We start from the raw sequence: 18,416 nt of genomic DNA, 5'->3' as shown, positions 1-18,416 counted from the left end.
CTACCACAGAGGCAGGTTGAGGCAGGGCCTCTGCAGACATTCCAGGGAGACGGAAGGAGCCAGGGTGACAGCAGGGGAGGGGAGGAGAAGCCCCGAAAAGACAAGAGTGCCTATTTCGTGCACATTTCCGGGGACCATCTCCGGCGGACTTATCGGCCCTTCCAAGGTGTTGGCCCAGGGCTCCTCGGGGAAGGCAAACCCGACTTTTACAATCCTCCTGCGCTGCCTGCTCTCCGGTAGCCCCGCCACCCTCAGCCTCCAGGGGAGCGAGGGGGCGGTTGCGCGACGCTGTAACTCCGCCTTCCGTGCCTGCAGGGGTGGAGCCTGAGCGAGGAACCCGAGAGCAGCCCTCTCTCCCCGGATGACGTGCGGGAGGATAACATGGAGTCGGGCAAGATGGCGCCACCCAAGAACGCTCCGAGAGATGCCTTGGTGAGTGCGAAGGATGAGAGGCTAGGCGGGGCGCTAGGCTTGGCGCGGCCGCAGCCCGGGACGCAGGAAGCCATCCTGGGCAGAAGACCTGAGGACGGGCTCGCGGGCTGGCTTCAGCCCGGCCCGGACAGCCAGGAGGAGTGGGAGATTGAGGTGCCCTGGACCCTGGGACTCTCTCCCGCCACCCTGGCGGCCCGGCCGGAGAGAGACTGGCGGCCCGCCGGCTTTGTCTCCTAGGCCTAGAACCTCGGCTGCCCCGTCTTTCTGCCAGGTCTGAATCCTGACTGGCGCGTCCGGGATTCTGATGCTACCCTTTCCCCGTCGATACATGTGAAGATGACAACCAGCTGTAGCCACCCCTACCTCAGCTGGGAAAGCCAAACCCCGGCTTTTTTCTTCTCTCTTTGCCCCCGCCAAAAAAAAAGTTTTCATCAAAGAGCACGACGGGATTTGGTATGATCCTGACATACACTTGGGAGGAAAAGGATGAGTTTGGAACTCAAGGGAGATCTTATGTCATAAATATAATTACTATCTTGGGTCCAGTCTTGATTTCTATACCTAGGTTATGCATCTAGCCTTGTTATTTGAATCCACAGGTTATGGCACAGATCCTGAAGGATATGGGAATTACGGAGTATGAACCAAGGGTTATAAATCAAATGTTGGAATTTGCTTTCCGTAAGTTAACAAACACAAAAAAAATTTCCTATCTTGTGAGTTTGAAAAGTTTGTTCATTGTAAGAACATTTTCAACCAAATTACTTTAGCAGTTAATATCATAGAATTCAGCCAAAAATAGTGAAAAGGAGCTCAAGCTTGGGAACAGTATTTATATTGTGATATTTATATCGGTCATATAGATAGGACCACTTTCTCGAACCAAAATTCATAAACTTTCTAGAAATTAATCGAAATTTTATTAAGGAAAGTGGCCGTAAATATTAGGCTAATTTCATATGTTTAAAAAATGTTTTGTTCCTAAAGGATATGTGACTTCAATTCTGGATGATGCAAAAATTTATTCAAGCCATGCTAAGAAACCTAATGTTGATGCAGATGATGTGAGACTGGCAATCCAGTGTCGGGCTGACCAATCTTTTACCTCTCCTCCCCCGAGAGATGTGAGCAAACTTTTATTTGAAGTTCATTTTACTTATAATTTTTTAACTGTAGTTCTAATAAGGAATTTTTTTTTTTTAGTTTTTACTGGATATTGCAAGGCAGAAAAATCAAACCCCTTTACCACTGATTAAGCCATATGCAGGACCCAGATTGCCACCTGACAGATACTGCTTAACAGCTCCAAATTATAGGCTGAAGTCCTTAATTAAAAAGGTAAGAATTTTTAGTTATCTTAGATTTTTAAAAGGGTAAGATGTGTTAGGAGAATGTGTAAAAAGCAAATTCCTGTAGATAGTGTAGTAGATTAAAAGTTAAGATAATTTACTAAGGTTTTTTAGCTTTAAACTTTTAATGTTTAGTTCCTTGAAAATACTGTGTCCACAGTTAGCTGCTATGTTAAAGTATAGAATATATAATCCAAGAGTTTTAGAGCTAAAAGGAACTTTATTGTTCATCTAACCCGACACTTAACTTGCCACATCAGGAAACTGAGCCTGAACTCATCTATGGAGTTAGTAGCAAAGCTAAGACTGATCCCAGATCCCTTTTAACTCCCAATCTTTGTATTATAGCATAGTTTTTTATCAAAGCCCAATAACAGAGTAAATGATATACCATCAGGCACTGGACTTGCTTTCTGAAACATGCCCTAAAGCTCTCACTCCACGGAAAAAAAGCCCTCCCCAAATTGGGTTTAACTTTGTTGTCTGAAATTCCACTATAAGAGAGTTTATTTCTTTTGGGGTTAAGGTATTTACTTAAGGAAGTTAGTTTTTATCCTCAAATAAGATATAAGACTCTACCTTAAACTTAAAAACTATATAGAATTATATATATATATTCATATATATACGCATATATATACACATACATAGAGAGAGAGAGAGTGGGAGAGGGAGAGAGGGAGTCTTTTTTAAGGCTACACCTGTGGCATATGGAAGCTCCCAGGCTAGGGGTCAAATCAAAGCTGCAGCTGCCTGCACCACAGCCAAAGCAAAGACAGATCAGAGCCTCATCTGCGACCTATACTTCAGCTTGCAGCAACGCTGGATCCTTAACCTGCTGAGCCATAATGGGAACTCTTAGAATTATGTATTTAGGTAGATAGATATAGATATATACATAAATAGATATATGAATATATTCTATTTATGAGTGTGTGTATTTGTGAAAACCCTAGTTTAACTGCTGGAATTAGAACACTGACCAAAAACAAAACATACTTGGAGTTCCCTGGTGGCTCATCAGGTTAAGGATCTTGACTTTATCACTGCTATGTTGCAGGTTCAATCCCTGGCCAGGGAACTTCTTTTTTTATTAATTTTTTATTATAGTTGATTTACAATGTTCTGTCAGTTTCTGCTGTACACCAAAGTGACCCAGTTATACATATATGTACATTCTTTTTCTCACATTATCCTCCTTCATGTTCCATCACAAGTGATTAAATATAGTTCCCTGTGCTATACAGTAGTTTCTCATTCCTTATCCACTCCAAACGCAATAGTTTGTACCTACTAACCCCAAACTCCCAGTCCATCCCATTCCCTCCCCCTCGGCAACCACAGGTCTTTTCTCCCAAGTCCATGAGTTTGTTTCTTTACTATAGAAAGGTTCATTTCTGCCATATATTAGATACCAGATATGTGATATCATATGGTTTTTGTCTTTGTCTTTCTGACTTACTTCACTCAGTATGAGAGTCAGTTCCATCCATATTGCCGCAAATGGCGTTTTGTTATTTTTATGGCTGAGTAGTATTCCATTGTGTATATGTAACACATCCTCTTAATCCATTAATCTGTCGATGGACATTTAGGTTGTTTCCATGTCTCGGCTATTCACTATTGTGAATAGTGCTGCAATGAACATAGGGGTGTGAAATCTTTTTCAGTAAAAGTTTTGACTGGATAAATGCCCAGGAGTGATATTTCTGATTCATATGGTAGTTATGTATTTAGTTTTTTGAGGTACGTCCATACAGTTTTCCATACTGGTTGTACAAATTTGCATTCCCACCAACAGTGTAGGAGGGTTCCCTTTTCTCCACACCCTCTCCAGCATTTGTTATTAGTGGACTTTTTAATTATGGCCATTCTGACTGGTGTGAGGTGGTATCTCTTGGTAGTTTTGATTTCCATTTCTCTAATAGTTAGTGATGATGAGCAATTTTTCATGTGGCTGTTGGCCATCTGTATGTCTTCTTTGGAGAAATGTCTGTTTAGGTCTTCTGCCCAATTTTCAATTGGGCTGTTTGGTTTTTTTTGCTTTTTGAGTTGTGTGAGTTGTTTGTATATTTGGTTTCCTTCGCTGTGCAAAAGCTTTTAAGCTTGATTAGGTCCCAATGGTTTGTTTTTATTTCTGTTGCCTTAGGAAACTAATCTAAGAAAACATGTACACTTTTGATGTCAGAGACTGTTTTGCCCATGTTCTCTTCTAGGTAATTTTATGGTGTCTTGTTTTATGTTTAAGTCTTTAAGCCATTTTGAATTTATTTTTGTGCATGGTGTGAGGATGTGTTCTAGTTTCATTGATTTACTGCAGTGGTCCATTTTCCCAGCATCGCTTGCTGAAAAGACTTTTTCCCATTTTATATTATTACCTCCTTTGTCAAAGATTAAGTGACCATAGGTGTCTGGGTTTATTTTTGGGTTCTCTATTCTGTTCCATTGGTCTATATGTCTGGTTTGGTACCAGTATCACACTGTCTTGATTACTATGCCTTTGTATTGCCTGAAGTTTGGGTGAGTTATGCCTCCTGCTTCATTTTTGTTCCTCAGGATTTTTTGGGCAATTCTGGGACTTTTATAGGTCCATATAAATTTTTGGATTGTTTTTTCTAGTTCTGTGAAAAATGTCATGGGTAATTTGATAGGGATTGCATTGAATCTGTAGATTGCTTTTGGTAGTATGGCCATTTTTACAATATTAATTCCTCCAACCCAGGAGCATGGAATATCATTGCATTTCTTTGAATCCTCTTTAGTTTCCTTGATTAATGTTTTATAGTTCTCAGCATATAAGTCTTTCACCTCCTTGGTCAGATTTATATATACCAAGGTATTTAATCTTTGAGGGTGTGATTTTAAAAGGTATAGTATTTTTATATTCCTTTTCTAATATTTTATTATTAATATACAGAAATGCAACCAATTTCTGAATTTTAATCTTGTATCCTGCTACTTTGCTGAATTCATTCATCAGTTCAAGTAGCTTTCATGTGGAATCCTTAGGGTTTTCTATATATAGTTTCATGTCATCTGCATGAGGTGACAATTTTACCTCTTCTCTTGCGATTTGGATAACTAGTATTTCTTTTATTTTTCTGATTGCTATGGCTAGGACTTCCAATGCTATTCTGAATAAAAGTGCTGAGAGTGGGCATCCTTGTTCCAGATTTAGTTGGAAGGCTTTCAGCTTTTTTCCATTGAGTATTATATTGGCTGTGGGTTTGCCATAAGTGGCTTTTATAGTGTTAAGGTATGTTCCCTCTATACCCACTTTGGTAAGAATTTTTATCATAAATGGATGCTGGATTTTGTCAAATGCTTTTTATGCATCTATTGAGATGATCATGTGGTTTTTGACTTTTCTTTTGTAACGTGGTGTATGATATTGATTGATTTGCATATGTTGAACTATCCTTGTGAACTTGGGATGAATCCCACTGGGTCGTGGTATATGATCTTTTTTATATGTAGTTGGATTCTGTTGGCTGAAATATGTTGAGACTTTTTGCGTCTGTATTCATCAAAGATATTGGCATATAAATTTATTTTTCAGTGATATCTTTGGTTTGGGTATGGGTGATGGTGGCTTGGGATTATTCCTTCTTAAAAGTTTTGGAAAATTTCCATGTTTGGTAGAATTCACCTGTGAAGGCATCTGGCCTTGGACTTTTGTTTGTAGGGAGCCTTTTTATTACATACTCATTTTTTTTCTTTGCTTTTTAGGGCCGCACCAGCAGCATATGGAGTTTCACTGGCTAGGGGTCAAATCAGAGCTACAGCTGCCTGCCTATGCCACAGCCACAGCAACGTCAAATCCGAGCCTCATCTCTGACCTCCACCACAGGTCACTGCAATGCTGGATCTTTAACCCACTGAGTGAGGCCAGGGATCGAACCCATAACCTCATGGTTCCTAGTGATTCCTATCCACTACACCATGACAGAAACTCCTGTAATATCCTCTTCTTGAATCGTTCCTCTTATTAAATAGTATCTGTCTTTTTCTTTGTGGCCTTTGTTTTAAAGTCTATTTTGGGAGTTCCAGTTGTGGCTCAGTGGTTAACAAATCTGACTAGGAACCGTGAAGGGTTCGATCCCTGGCCTTGCTCAGTGGGTTAAGCATCTGGCGTTGCCGTGAGCTGTGGTGTAGGTTGCAGACACGGCTCAGATCTGGCGTTGCTGTGGCTCTGGCATAGGCCGGTGGCTTCAGCTCCGGTTAGACCCCTAGCCTGGGAACCTCCATATGCCGCGGACTTGCCCTAGAAAAGGACCAAAAACACATAAATAAATAAACAAACAAACAAATAAAGTCTATTTTGTCTGATATGCGTATTGCAATGCCTGCTCTCCATTTGAATGAAATATATTTTTCTATGCTCTCACTTTCAATTTATATGTGTCCTTTGTCCTAAAGTGAGTCTCTTGTAGAAAGCATATTTTAGGGTCTTGTTTTTTGATCCAGTCTGCAACTCTGTGTCTTTTGGTTGGAGAAATCAGACCATTAACATTTCAGGTAATTATTGATAAATGTGTATTTATTGACATTTTAAACCTTGTTTCCATTAATTCTGTTTCTCCTTTATTCCTTTCTTAGTTGGATGATTTATTTTATGCTTCTGTCCTCTTCTTTTTAGTCTGTGAATGTAGTGTTTGGTTTTGATTTGTGGTTTCCCTGTTTTTCAAGTATGTTAACCCCTTCCTATATCAGCTTGCTTTAGCCCGATAGTCATATAGGCTCAAACATACTCTGAAAAAAAAGAGTCTAGGAGTTCCCATTGTGGTGCAGCGGAAGCGAATCCAACTAGGAACCATGAGGTTGCAGGTTCGATCCCTGACCTCTCTTAATAGGTTAAGGACCCGGCATTGCTGTGAGCTGTGGTGTAGGTTGCAGACGTGACTCAAATCCCACATTGCTGTGGCTGTGGCATAGGCCAGCAGCTATAGTTCCAATTCAACCCCTAGCCTGGGAACTTTCGTATGCCTCAAGTGTGGCCCTAAAAAAGAAAAAACAAATTCTAGACTTTATTACTTTCCTTCCCCACATTTTATGATTTTGGTGTCCCTTTTTTAATATCTTCATGTTTATTCTTTTGCTGTTCCATATGTTTTTTGTTGCTTTTACCCTAGGTTTTTTTCCTTTTTCCTTTTAGATCTGTATACTGGCTTATTTAAGTGATTACTTGCCAGTTGTGGTTTCCTCCATCCTATTTCTTCTTACAATTCTTTTATTTAAAGAAGCCCTTTCAGTATTTCTTTTACAATGGGTTTAGTATTGCTCTCCTCTTTCAGTTTTTGTTGGTTGGAGAAATTCTTTATTTCTCCTTCTATTTTAAGTGATATTCTTGCTGTGTAGAGTATTCCAGGCTGCAAATTTTTCCCTTTTAGAACTTTGAATATATCTTGCCACGCTCTTCTGGCCTGTAGTGTTTCTGTAGAGAAATCAGCTGATAGCCTTATGGGGATTCCCTTATAATTAACTCTTTATTTTTCTCTTGCCATCTCTACAATCCTCTAACTTTTGCTATTTTTATTATAATTTGTTTTGGTGTGGGCCTGTTTGGGTTCAACTTGTTTGGGGCTCTCTGTGCTTCCTGTATCTTGATATTTGTTTCCTTTAGATTTGGAAAGTTTTCAGCCATAATTTCTTCAAATATATTTTCAATCCCCTTTTCTTTTTCTTCTTCTTCTGGATCCCTATTATGCATAGATTGGCCAGCTCTATATTAGCCTATAGATCTCTTATGTTGGTTTCATGTTTTTTTCAAACCATTCTTTCATAGTTTTCTGTCTGCTGTCCTGATTTAGTGATTTCCATTACTCTATCTTCCAAGTAACTGATTCATTCCTCTGCATTATTCATTCTGCTGTTTAGTGCCTTTAACTCAGCTTGTGTCTCTGCAAATGAATTTTCTAATTTTTCCAGCTCCTTGTATTTTCTGGCTCCTTTCTAAAGTAATCTGCATTACTGTTCATATCCACTCTTAATTCCTTATATTTGCTCTTAATTCCTTCAGTATTTTCACTCTCCCCTTTTTAAATTTGGTGTCTGTTACACTGCAAAGATCTTTTTCATTGTTTGCTCCTTCAGGAGAATTCCCCTGCTTCTTTTTACCTGGGAATGGTTCCTGAACTTCTTCATTTTGCTTATATTTTTCTTATTCTGTGGGTTTAGGGAGAATGACTACTATATAGTCTTGGCAGGCTAGTTATATGCAAGAGCTCCCCTGGGTATTTTGTGAGGGCTTACTATGTATTTTTGGCATTAGGGTTTGAATGCTTGTTGTCTCTTTTCTCAGTGTGCACAGGCTACTATAACCTTGATAGGGTGCTTCGTGTGCTTCCAGGGAGATGGAGGCAATGGGCAGGTCTAGTAGCCAGTGCCTGGTTGCTGGGCCCTTGACAGTAGCAAGGATCTATGGCAATGTGGCACAGGCTCCTTCTAGTTGCAGGGTCCTGGAAAATGGCATTGACCCTCAGGCATGTGTAGACAGCACCCAGAGCATTTGGCAGTGGCAGCAGCAGTTTGTGTGCCTTCCCAGGGGAGTGAGAGCAACAATGGGCAAGGTCAAAAAAAAAAGATATTCTTATCTGCCATGGATTATCCATTAATAATCCACATCAACAATCCTAATTTCATTTCATTTCCTAATAAGTTTGGGTGTCAAACTCGAACATTAAAATTAATTTGTTTTTGACTTTTTTTTCCTTTTTTAGCCTAACTCATGGCATATGCAAGTTCCTGGGCCAGGAGCAAATCCAAGCCCCACCTGTAGCCTACGCCACAACTGTGGCAACACCAGATCACTACTCACTGCCATCAAGCTGGGGGTACAACCAACAACGCCGCAGAGACAAGCCAGATCATTAACCCACTCCACCACAGTGGGAACTCCAAAAATAATTTTTTTTTTAAATCCCCTAGGGACCTAACCAAGGAAGACTAGTTCCACGGTTAAGTGTTGGTGCTGTTAGTAGCAGACCTACCACTCCTACTATAGGTAAGTGAGAGAGAGAAATGGCTTTTTTGGCTGGTAAAGAAGAAGTGCCTCAGCACTTGATTTTGAACTATAATCCAAGTCAAAAGGTGAGTCAGAAATTCCCATATGTGTTACTATTGATACTTTACTTGCCCTCTAGTAAAGCTATAAGCATATTTTTATCTGATTTTAAAATGAGAAAGCCACAAGGAATATCTGATCCCAGATGAGTATAGAATTAGATATTACCCAACATTTTGTTGTGGGTATAAATTTTGATACTGGAGTTCCATTATGGCTCAGTACGTTAATAAACCGACATAGCATCTGTAAGGATGCAAGTTCAATCCCTGACCTTGATCAGTGGGTTAAGTATTCTGCATTGCCACAAGCTGCATTGTAGGTCGCAGATGCTGCTCAGATCCAGCATTGCTATGGCTATGGCGTAGGCTGGCAGCTGCAGCTCCAATTCAACCCCTAGCCTGGGAACTTCCATATGCTGCAGGTGTGGCCATAAAAAAAAATTTTTTTAACTATGGTACTAAAAACAGCAGTTTAAACTGTATTCTTTTTGGCTTTTATACAAGTTGCCAAAGATGCTCATGGCACTAGCCTACTTGTTATCATAAATTAAATTTGAGTAAATTGGCAAGAGAATGCAGTCAAAATAAGTTTAAAATTTAGAAAAAGCTTAAGAATATCAAAGAAAAATCATTTTTAATAAAACCATTTCAAAAGTAGTATTGATTATCCTGTATTGGTCAGTGAGCACCCCTTCAAACTGTCTCCTGTGTCCTTTGTGACAGGTATCCATCATTCTTTGAGCATTTCTTGCTTTCTGGCACAAGATGTTCCAAGGTCATCTTATATTTTCCTTACTCCAGTCCCAGAATCAGCCATTTTTCCAAAGAGCCCTGCTTCCTTTCAATGGAGAATGGTATTTAAGAACCATAATATCATTGTTGTTTAAGTAATAAGGAACACATAAATAATGGATTTAGAATTCGGGGACTTTTTTTTTGGGGTTCCCATCATGGCTCAGTGGTTAATGAACCCAACTAGTATCCATGAGGACACATGTTCAATCCCTGGCCTTGCTCAGTGGGTTAAGGATCTGGCATTGCTGTGGCTGTGGTGTGGGTTACAGACGTGGCTTGGATCCCTTGTTGCTGTGGCTGAGGCATAGTCCGGCAGCTACAGCTCCAATTCATCCTCTAGCCTGGGAACCTCCATATGCCACATCTGTAGCCCTAAAAAAAAAAAAAAAAAAAAAAAAGAATTCCTGATTCCCCTTCTCTTTGACAAGTACTGATTTATTGGGCTCTTTATTATTCCTTATATCTTGAATTCTGTAGATGTCATTTACCTCTAGGGTAAGCATTTAATTTTTGAGTTGTATAGACAACTTCTTTGTATTTTCAGGGTGTGAAGTCACATTTCAGCATTTTAAAACCAACCTGGTATAGTATTAATTGTATGCTTCTGTTCATCTGCATGTGACCTTTGTAGGCAGGAGTTTGCATATATAATTTGTGTAACTTTTTGATCATTTACTCTTTATCTGAATATGTGAGTTCATATTCCTTAAGTGAATACAAACTATTTAAAACTCTAGGCTGTGGTAATCAGTTAAATGTGTTGGAAATTTAAGTTATCATTGTGATTTTTATTTATAGTTAGACTATTATATATGTTTTAGAGATTTTTAAAATCTAAAGTAAGGGTGCTATTAAAAACATTTTTTTAAACTACTATTAAAGATTCAAGTTTTAAACTTTAAAAAAATTTTAAATGAGTTTTATAAAGCATAAGACCTAAGCATATACTTTGTTTAGTTTTAAAACCTAAATTCCATACTTGTTAACAATTCCTTATGGTAATGGACAAGAAAACATCCACTTACTGTGAATTTTCTCAACAAAATAAAATGCTTATATTGTTTTGTTAAGTTTCACCAAATTCTTTGTACTGCTCCTTAATATATGGGAAAGCTTGCCTATAGATGGAGATGTTAGACTTTTGTTAGATGCGTGTTGATTTAACTGCATGGGCATAGTAGACACCTTCTAATTCCCAGCAAGTGACTGATTAAAAGTAAGGTAATTAATAGAAAACTTTTGGGTTTTAATTCTGCTGTTTATTTAATGTTCAACTTTATGACTTCCCATAGCTAAAATTCAATACCGGATGATGTTTGAAGAGCTTTAAATGGATTGTTTTAATTCTCCCAAGAATCCTATGAAATTAGGTAGTTATCCCCATTTGACAGATGAGAAAACTGAGGCACAAAAATATTAAATAACTTGCCCAAGGTCACTCAGCTAGTAAGTGATAGAGCCTGGATTCAAATTCAAGCAGGTAGGCTCCAGATCCTATATTCTTATTCTGATTTTTAGCATCTAAACTGTTGAGCACACTTTTAAAGTTACTTTGCTCTTATTTCTAATGATTGTTTTCTCACCTTTCATTAATTCCTTGTGCTTTGAAGGTAGTTTCTGCTTAGCTAAGGAGTGCAGGATTTGAACCTATATAGTAAGTTACCTAACTAACATGGTCTATTAATTACAACTGCAGCAACCTCACAAACAGTGTCTGTCCCAAATAAAGTTGCACCTCCAGTGTCAGTGACAAGCCAAAGATTTACGGTGCAGATTCCACCTTCTCAGTCCACACCTGTCAAACCAGGTAACAAGATGGGAGGGGCATGGGGGTTGAAAGTGGTTCTTTTAAAATATTTTCTAAATTTTAAAATTCGTGAATGATTTGTGATTATAGAACAATTTGTATCCCTATAGCAGTAATTGTTTTACATAACAGGAATGTGGCAGTAATGCTACAAATCAGGGTTCTTCAGAGGGAGTCTATAAAACCCACTAAAATTGTATGAAATTTTACATAAATGTAACATTTTGGGGGGAAGGGAAAGATTTCAGCATGATGATCAGAGTCTCAAAGAACATTGTGAACTAAAATAAGTTATGATCCACAAATCTCAGGGAAAAGCACTTAGGATTAAGGCTCAAGAAAATAATACAACTTAGTAAATATCAAATAAAAATTGTACCTTTATTCACTTCATGGAAGTATACATAGAAAGTTAGAATAATATAAGTAGAATTCTATTATAACATACTTTATTAATGCATATTTTTCGATTTCCCATCTTCTAAAACCTAACCGCGTACCGTAAGCTACTCATATAAAATACTGCTTGTAAGGGAAGCATGATTCCTGACCTTGAGCATGTGCCTTTATTATTTTCCATAATGAATCCAGTGCAGTGCTTCCCATGACTAAGTACTAAGTGAAATTTTAGGTAGTTAACAAAAAAACCCTAACAACTTCTTTAACCTTGTACTAGATACTAATTTAAGTACTTTAAAGTATTTTTTAAAATGTAATTTAACTCTTAATGCAGTATAACTACCTGAGTTTTTTTTTCCATGAAATAGTAGCACTTCACACTTTTGAAATTGTTAGAATTACATACAGCTTTGTTGAATACTTTTTACTACATGTTTCCGATGCTCTGTAGTTCATAGTTTGGGGGTTTTTTTCCTCTGTTTACAGTTCCCGCAACAACTGCAGTTCAAAATGTTCTGATTAATCCTTCAATGATTGGGCCCAAAAATATTCTTATTACCACCAACATGGTTTCATCACAGAACACAGCCAATGAATCAAACCCATTGAAGAGAAAACATGAAGATGACGATAACAATGATACTGTGTGAGGAATATAATATAATCTAGATGCATTTGAAACGTATTTGTTTTTGAGCCCAGTATACCAAACTAGAACATTCTAGATCTTCTCAAGTTTTATCTTAGAAAACTTAAATGTAGCTACAATATTTTCACATTAGTTTAAGCTGTTACATTTCTTAAGGGTACCAAAGTTTTTTCATTAGGCTTCAAGTATAAGAAGTGCTTGTTTTTTTAATAGTTTCATTAATGTTAAGTCCTATTGTGGTAATTCTATTTTTGGAAGCAGTTTTCTGCAACGTATCTCACAACAGCACTTAAGTTTCAGTTTCTACAATCTGATCAGTGGACTAATATTTAACGGCATGATTTCTAATCTATACTTAAATACGTCTTTTGGAATAAAATAGTTACTTTTATTGTCACCAACTTTTTTGACCAAATCTCTCAATTTACCAAACATTTTTTGGAGAGGATGGATTTAAAGAGATTCTGAATCCATTTTGAATATATTTAAGTTGTTTCTTGGTGTTCCCTAACCTCCCACCTCAGCCCCATTTCCAGATCCCATTCATTTTCTGCACCACCTCCTCCCCACAAGCTTAAGTTTCTCCCTATTGCTCTTTTTTTTTTTTTTTTTGTCTTTTTGCCATTTTGGGGGCCACTCCCGCGGCATATGGAGGTTCACAGGCTAGGGGTCGAATCGGAGCTGTAGCTGCCAGTCTACACCAGAGCCACAGCAACGCAGGATCCGAGCCGCATCTGTGACCTACACTACAGCTCATGGCAACACCGGATCATTAACCCACTGAGCAAGGGCAGGGATCGAACCCACAACCTCATGGTTCCCGGTCGGATTCATTAACCACTGCACCACGACGGGAATTCCTCCCTATTGCTCTTAAATTTAAAAGGCCAAAACTGGAATTTTAGAAATATAATTCTTGATAATGCAGCTCAGTGTCATTTTCATATTTTTAAAACCTGCTTTACATGTCTGATGTTCTGTGGGTCACTGTAACCAGGAATTTTGCATTTCTTTGTTTTTCTCTCCATATCAGAGCAGTTGAGTTTTATGCCTTGCCGTTTATGCCCATTGAGCATCACTCTGCTTTTGAGGGTATTCTGGGATCAGTTGCATTGTTTCAATCTTAGATTCCTAGATGATAATGCCACCATATTTCACATTTCAAAATTTAACACAGAAGATGCTATAGCTTAAAATCTGCCTTGATAAGTATATGTACACTGGACCTAGGCAAAACCACTGAAGAGCAAGTGCTTTCTTCCTTTTTACCATGAGCATATATGCTTTGATCACTACTGCTTGAACCCTCCTATTGGTATAATTCAGATCATTTTTCTAGCTTGTCGCTGAGGATGTCACACATAAGATGGGATCAAACTTGAAAATTTTCTAATGGTTTTCCTTCCTCTCGAAGGCCAATGCAAACAAATCAGTGTGATGTGACTTGCATTGAGGTGCACTCTGCATAGGCTTCCCAGTTGCTAAACACCTTCTACTGATTTCCATTTATTGTTGCTAAACACCTTCTCCTGTTTTTCCATTTATACACATCTAAACATCTTATTGGGAAAGACTGCAAAGCTTTCAAAAATATAATCAGACTTGTAATGTTTTTAAGTAAGTTTGACATATTCAACATAGGAATACTTTTGCAGAATTTCTAAAATAAATTTTCATATAGTTTATAACTTGTAGCCAAGAATCCTCAAAACTTAAAACACAATTAAGTTTCAGCTTAGGATGGTGCTTAATACATCAGTAGTCCATAACAGGGAAGAAATGTCTCATCACAGTTTTTGTATATTAGGAAAAGGTGTTATCAAACTTACGAAAATAGATCTGATCATAGGAGAGAAATGTTCATTATATAGCATAGGATATCATTACTTGAATGTTCTCAGGGAGGCAGCGTATCAAAAGGCCTAGGTTCTAGTCCTGGCTCCTTCATTAACCAACTGTGTGACCTTACTTCACCCATGAGCCTTGTTCTCCTTACTCATAATAGGAAAATAACACCAGTCCTGCCTACCTCACAGGGATGTTGTGAGGGTTTAATTGGTATATGTGAAAGTTCTTTTCAAAATTGTAAAATGCTTTAAGGAATTGTTAACATATTTGTTCCAAGATTATTAATAAAAAAATTGAACTTATCATTTCTCACTTTTGACATAAGGTAACAAGGAAAAGGCCCAATAATTTCTGAGGTCCAAAAAGCAATTAAAATTGTTTAATGGATAAATCAGGGAATGGCTAGCTTTTATTTGGAATCAGCATGTGACTCATCTTTGTGAAGCAAAATAAATATGAAAGAGTATGGGTTTAAATCTGTTAGTAACATAACATGCCATCTTTGGTGGGAATTTATACATATAATTGAGGTTGCAATCTGAGTATTCATTCTCTTACTGAGTCAGCCAGTAGCTGGTGTGCTCTTTCAGATGAAGACTGCTTTATGTCACAGACCTCCCTTTCCTAATAATGTCTACCCATTCTAGCATCAAGAATGATTTAAGGCAGCTCTTCCAGCTTCTGGTTGGAATTGTTTTAAGATGTACTAATGGTAAATGAAGCAAGGATAGTCATCCCAAGTTCTTCCTTTTACAAGTAAAAAACAAGTGTCTTTTATCTGAGTAAGAATATAGGAATACAGCCAGCATGCAAGGAGAATGGAAGGTGTGACCTAAGGGGTCCAGAGTAAAGACAGGCACACACGCAGGTATGCTTTTTCTCTTCATTAAGGAGTTCTAGATTGAAGTAAACCAGTCTTACATTGATTGATTGCTTCTAAGGAGGGAAACTGGTAGCTAGAGAACTACAGTAGGAAGGAGTCTTCTCATTGAGTACCCCTTTTTGACTTTTGTATAATGTGCTAGAAGTTTTGGCCATAAAAAGGAAAAGAAGGGAAGCAGGAAAACTGAACTACAGAGTTTGAACTCATTTATGACATGAAGATAATTTTTTTCTATATACAAGCATAAATATATTACCTGAGGGTTAAAAAATGAATTTGCCATACTTAAGCCTAAACTTTTTCAATGTTTTATCAATAATTCATAATTATATTAAATGAGGGATTACATCCTTGTACAATTCTAGTTTATATACTCATAAGTTGTTTGTTATATACTATCTTCCTCAGCTAGGTTGGAAGTTCCTTCAGGAAAAAAGTGTTAATCATCTTATATTGCCTCCATTATGTCCTAAGCATATAGCAGATAGTCAAATATTTGGCTATTTGCATTTCCCTGTTCATTGTCTGAATTAATGACCAGAATAAGTGAGGAAAGAGCCTGGAAGCAGAGTCTAATGGAAATTACTTAAAAGGTACAATCAGGGATTAATGGATGGGCGAAATGGCAGTTGTAGAGTCCAAGTGTTAGGTTTATGGGTGTTTACAATTCTTCAGTTCCTCTGTACATTCGAAATAGTAAAATGTTGGGGGAAAGGTAACAGTGGAAGGAAAAAGTCATCAGTATGCTAAAGTTTTGGCCCTGCTGTGACATTAATTCACTGGATGAATGGGTACCATTTCTGGGCCTCACCTACAAAAAGATTGTACTAGAATTCCTGCTTCTCAAACTAGGGTATAGGAATTCCCATTGTGGCTCAATGGTAACAAACCCAACTATTATCCATTAGGATGTGGGTTTGATCCCTGGCCTCACCCTGTGGGTTAAGGATCTGGCATTGCTGTGGCTGTGGTGTAGGCCAGCAGCTGCAGCTCCAGTCTGATCCCTAGCCTGGGAAGTTCCATATGTGGCCCTAAGAAGCAAAAGCCAGGGTATAGTGTACCATTAGTGGTGTGCAGAAACATGGTGTATTTCTTTTAAGGCCACACCTGTAGCATACGGAAGTTCTCAGGCCAAGGATTCAATCTAAGCCACAGCTGGGACCTACACCACAGCTGTAGCTATGGCAACAACATCCGATCCTTTAACCCACTGTACCAGGCCAGGATCGAACCCATACTTCCTCAGTGACCTGAGCCACTTGCAGTCAGATTCTTAACCCACTGCACAAAGTGGGAACTCTGACATGGTGTATTTTAAAATTAACTACAGCTATAGGGACAGTATTAAAATATAAATGAGGAGGTCCCGTCGTGGCGCAGTGGTTAACGAATCTGACTAGGAGCCATGAGGTTGCGGGTTCGGTCCCTGCCCTTGCTCAGTGGGTTAACGATCTGGCGTTGCCGTGAGCTGTGGTGTAGGTCGAAGACGCGGCTCGGATCCCGCGTTGCTGTGGCTCTGGCGTAGGCTGGTGGCTACAGCTCCGATTCGACCCCTAGCCTGTGAACCTCCATATGCCGTGGGAGCAGCCCAGGAAATAGCACAAAGACAAAAAAAAAAAGAATTTTTAGGGGAAAAAAATGAAGCTTTTAAATTTCTATTTTGTTTAAAATAGTCACCAAAATTTTTACTCTTCTCTCCCAAGTTAAACAAAAGAATCCTAGTCTAGAAGAATCATTTCAGGGATTGTGGCACAATGAAAAAGCACCAGCCTTTGGAGTCAGATAAACCTGGACTTGGAATCCCTGCTGTCATTTACTAGTTCTGAGATCCTTTAACTATTTCTTTATCCATAAAAGTGAAATACATAATCTAGTATATAAAATGCTCAGCAGAAAAATTCTAGTTAAATGCAGCATTTTGAAATTGCACATCTACCTCTGCTCACTCCTAAAACCCCATTAAAATGGCAGGAAAGAGAAAGGAAGGAAAATTACAAGGACAAAAAAAGAATCAGAATGTCATTGGAATCTCTTTGGCCTTTTGGCTAAGATCAAGGGTAGGATGTTATTAGATTTTCAGCAATGACAATCAAATTTTAAGTCCGATAAACTAATATGTAGGCTGAAATTCTACATACAACCAAACAGGTAAGTGTAAGGACTGAAGAAAGACATTTTAAGACATATAAAAATTTTGCTTCCTAAGCACGCGATTTCTCAGGGAGCTGGTGGAGTCTTGTTTCACAAAAAGGAGAGTAAACCAAGAAAGAAGGGGAAGAGAGATCCAGGAAAGGGAAGGCCCAAAACAGGAGGCTAAAGGAATCCCCAAGAGTTACCCCAGAGGGATTTACTCTGGAAAAAGGAAGCCCCAGGGCAATAGCTGTCCATCCAACCTAGAGGACCAGCCAGGACAAACTAGAGCAGGAACCAACTGTCCTGTTTGAATATGTTGGGAACGAATCAATGATAGGTATATATTAAAAAAGAAACCATTTTTTAAAACTATTATTAATGCCAAATAAAATAAAAAGGTACGTAAGTAAATATAATCATGGCATATGATGTAACTCAGCTGTGAATAGTATTTATAATCATAACATAGACCCTTGATCTAATCTAGAATTATGACAAAACTACATTGGGAGAAAGAGGGGGAAGTATGTATGGAACAGAGGCTGTGAAAGAACTAAATCTTCTCAAAAGAAATTGATAGTTATCTTTTTTTTTGGCTGCACCTGTATCATGTGGAAGTTCCCAGGCCAGGGACTAAACCCATACCACAGCAGCAAACCAAGCCACCTCAGTGATAATCCTTAAACTGCTTCACCACAAGGGAACACCCTAAAAAGCAATATATATACATACTGCTTTTTGCCTTTTAGGGCCAAACCTGTAGCATATGGAAGTTCCCAGGCTAGTGGTCGAATCAGAGTTGCAGCTGCCAGCCTACACCACAGCCACAGCAATGCAGGATCCGAGCCTTATCTGTGATCTACACCACAGATCATGGCAACACCAGATGCTTAACCCACTGAACAAGGCCAGGTATCGAACCCACATCCTCGTGGATATTAGTCAGGTTTGTTACCACTGAGCCAGAACGGAACTCCTGTATCTTTTTTTTTTTTTTTTAAGAAATCAAGAAGTTAACACTATAAGCATGTTACTTAGAAACATGGAGGTGAATGC

At 38.5% G+C, this 18,416-nt stretch overlaps 1 protein-coding gene across 6 annotated transcripts; it reads left to right on the top strand.

Moving 5' to 3' along the window:
- Nucleotides 1–368: 368 nt before the first annotated feature.
- On the top strand, nt 369–14,646 carry TAF9B (TATA-box binding protein associated factor 9b). Of its 6 annotated transcripts, none has more exons than XR_014835638.1 (7): nt 369–432; nt 1,032–1,113; nt 1,420–1,556; nt 1,636–1,770; nt 8,709–8,784; nt 9,570–11,448; nt 12,334–14,646. XR_014835638.1 is itself a non-coding variant. In XM_013986250.3 (7 exons), exons 1-7 carry the CDS (start codon nt 382–384, stop codon nt 12,495–12,497), a joined length of 756 nt encoding a protein of 251 aa, XP_013841704.1. In that variant the 5' UTR covers nt 369–381; the 3' UTR covers nt 12,498–14,646. The 6 variants fall into 6 exon arrangements, 1 of the variants encoding a protein (XP_013841704.1); XM_013986250.3 differs by having other exon boundaries at nt 11,338–11,448; XR_014835641.1 differs by lacking the exon at nt 8,709–8,784 and having other exon boundaries at nt 11,338–11,448.
- The last annotated feature ends 3,770 nt before the right edge of the window (nt 14,647–18,416 follow it).

The sequence above is a fragment of the Sus scrofa genome, chromosome X, assembly GCF_054392235.1.
Source record: "Sus scrofa isolate SSC_HxYL_T2T_F1_AM1 chromosome X, Sscrofa_HxYL_maternal_Yorkshire_Landrace_v2.0, whole genome shotgun sequence".
Classification (NCBI taxonomy): Eukaryota; Metazoa; Chordata; class Mammalia; order Artiodactyla; family Suidae; genus Sus; species Sus scrofa.
The sequence above is the reverse complement of the archived record's forward strand: the minus strand, read 5'-3'. Positions and strand labels throughout refer to the sequence as shown.

Excerpts from the sequence above, each read along its gene's own strand:
- TAF9B (XM_013986250.3), top strand. The coding sequence starts at position 382 with ATGGAGTCGGGCAAGATGGCGCCACCCAAGAACGCTCCGAGAGATGCC. Across the intron at positions 1,771-8,708 it reads TGAAGTCCTTAATTAAAAAG|GGACCTAACCAAGGAAGACT; the intron begins GTAAGAATTTTT and ends TAAATCCCCTAG. Across the intron at positions 11,449-12,333 it reads GTCCACACCTGTCAAACCAG|TTCCCGCAACAACTGCAGTT; the intron begins GTAACAAGATGG and ends CTCTGTTTACAG.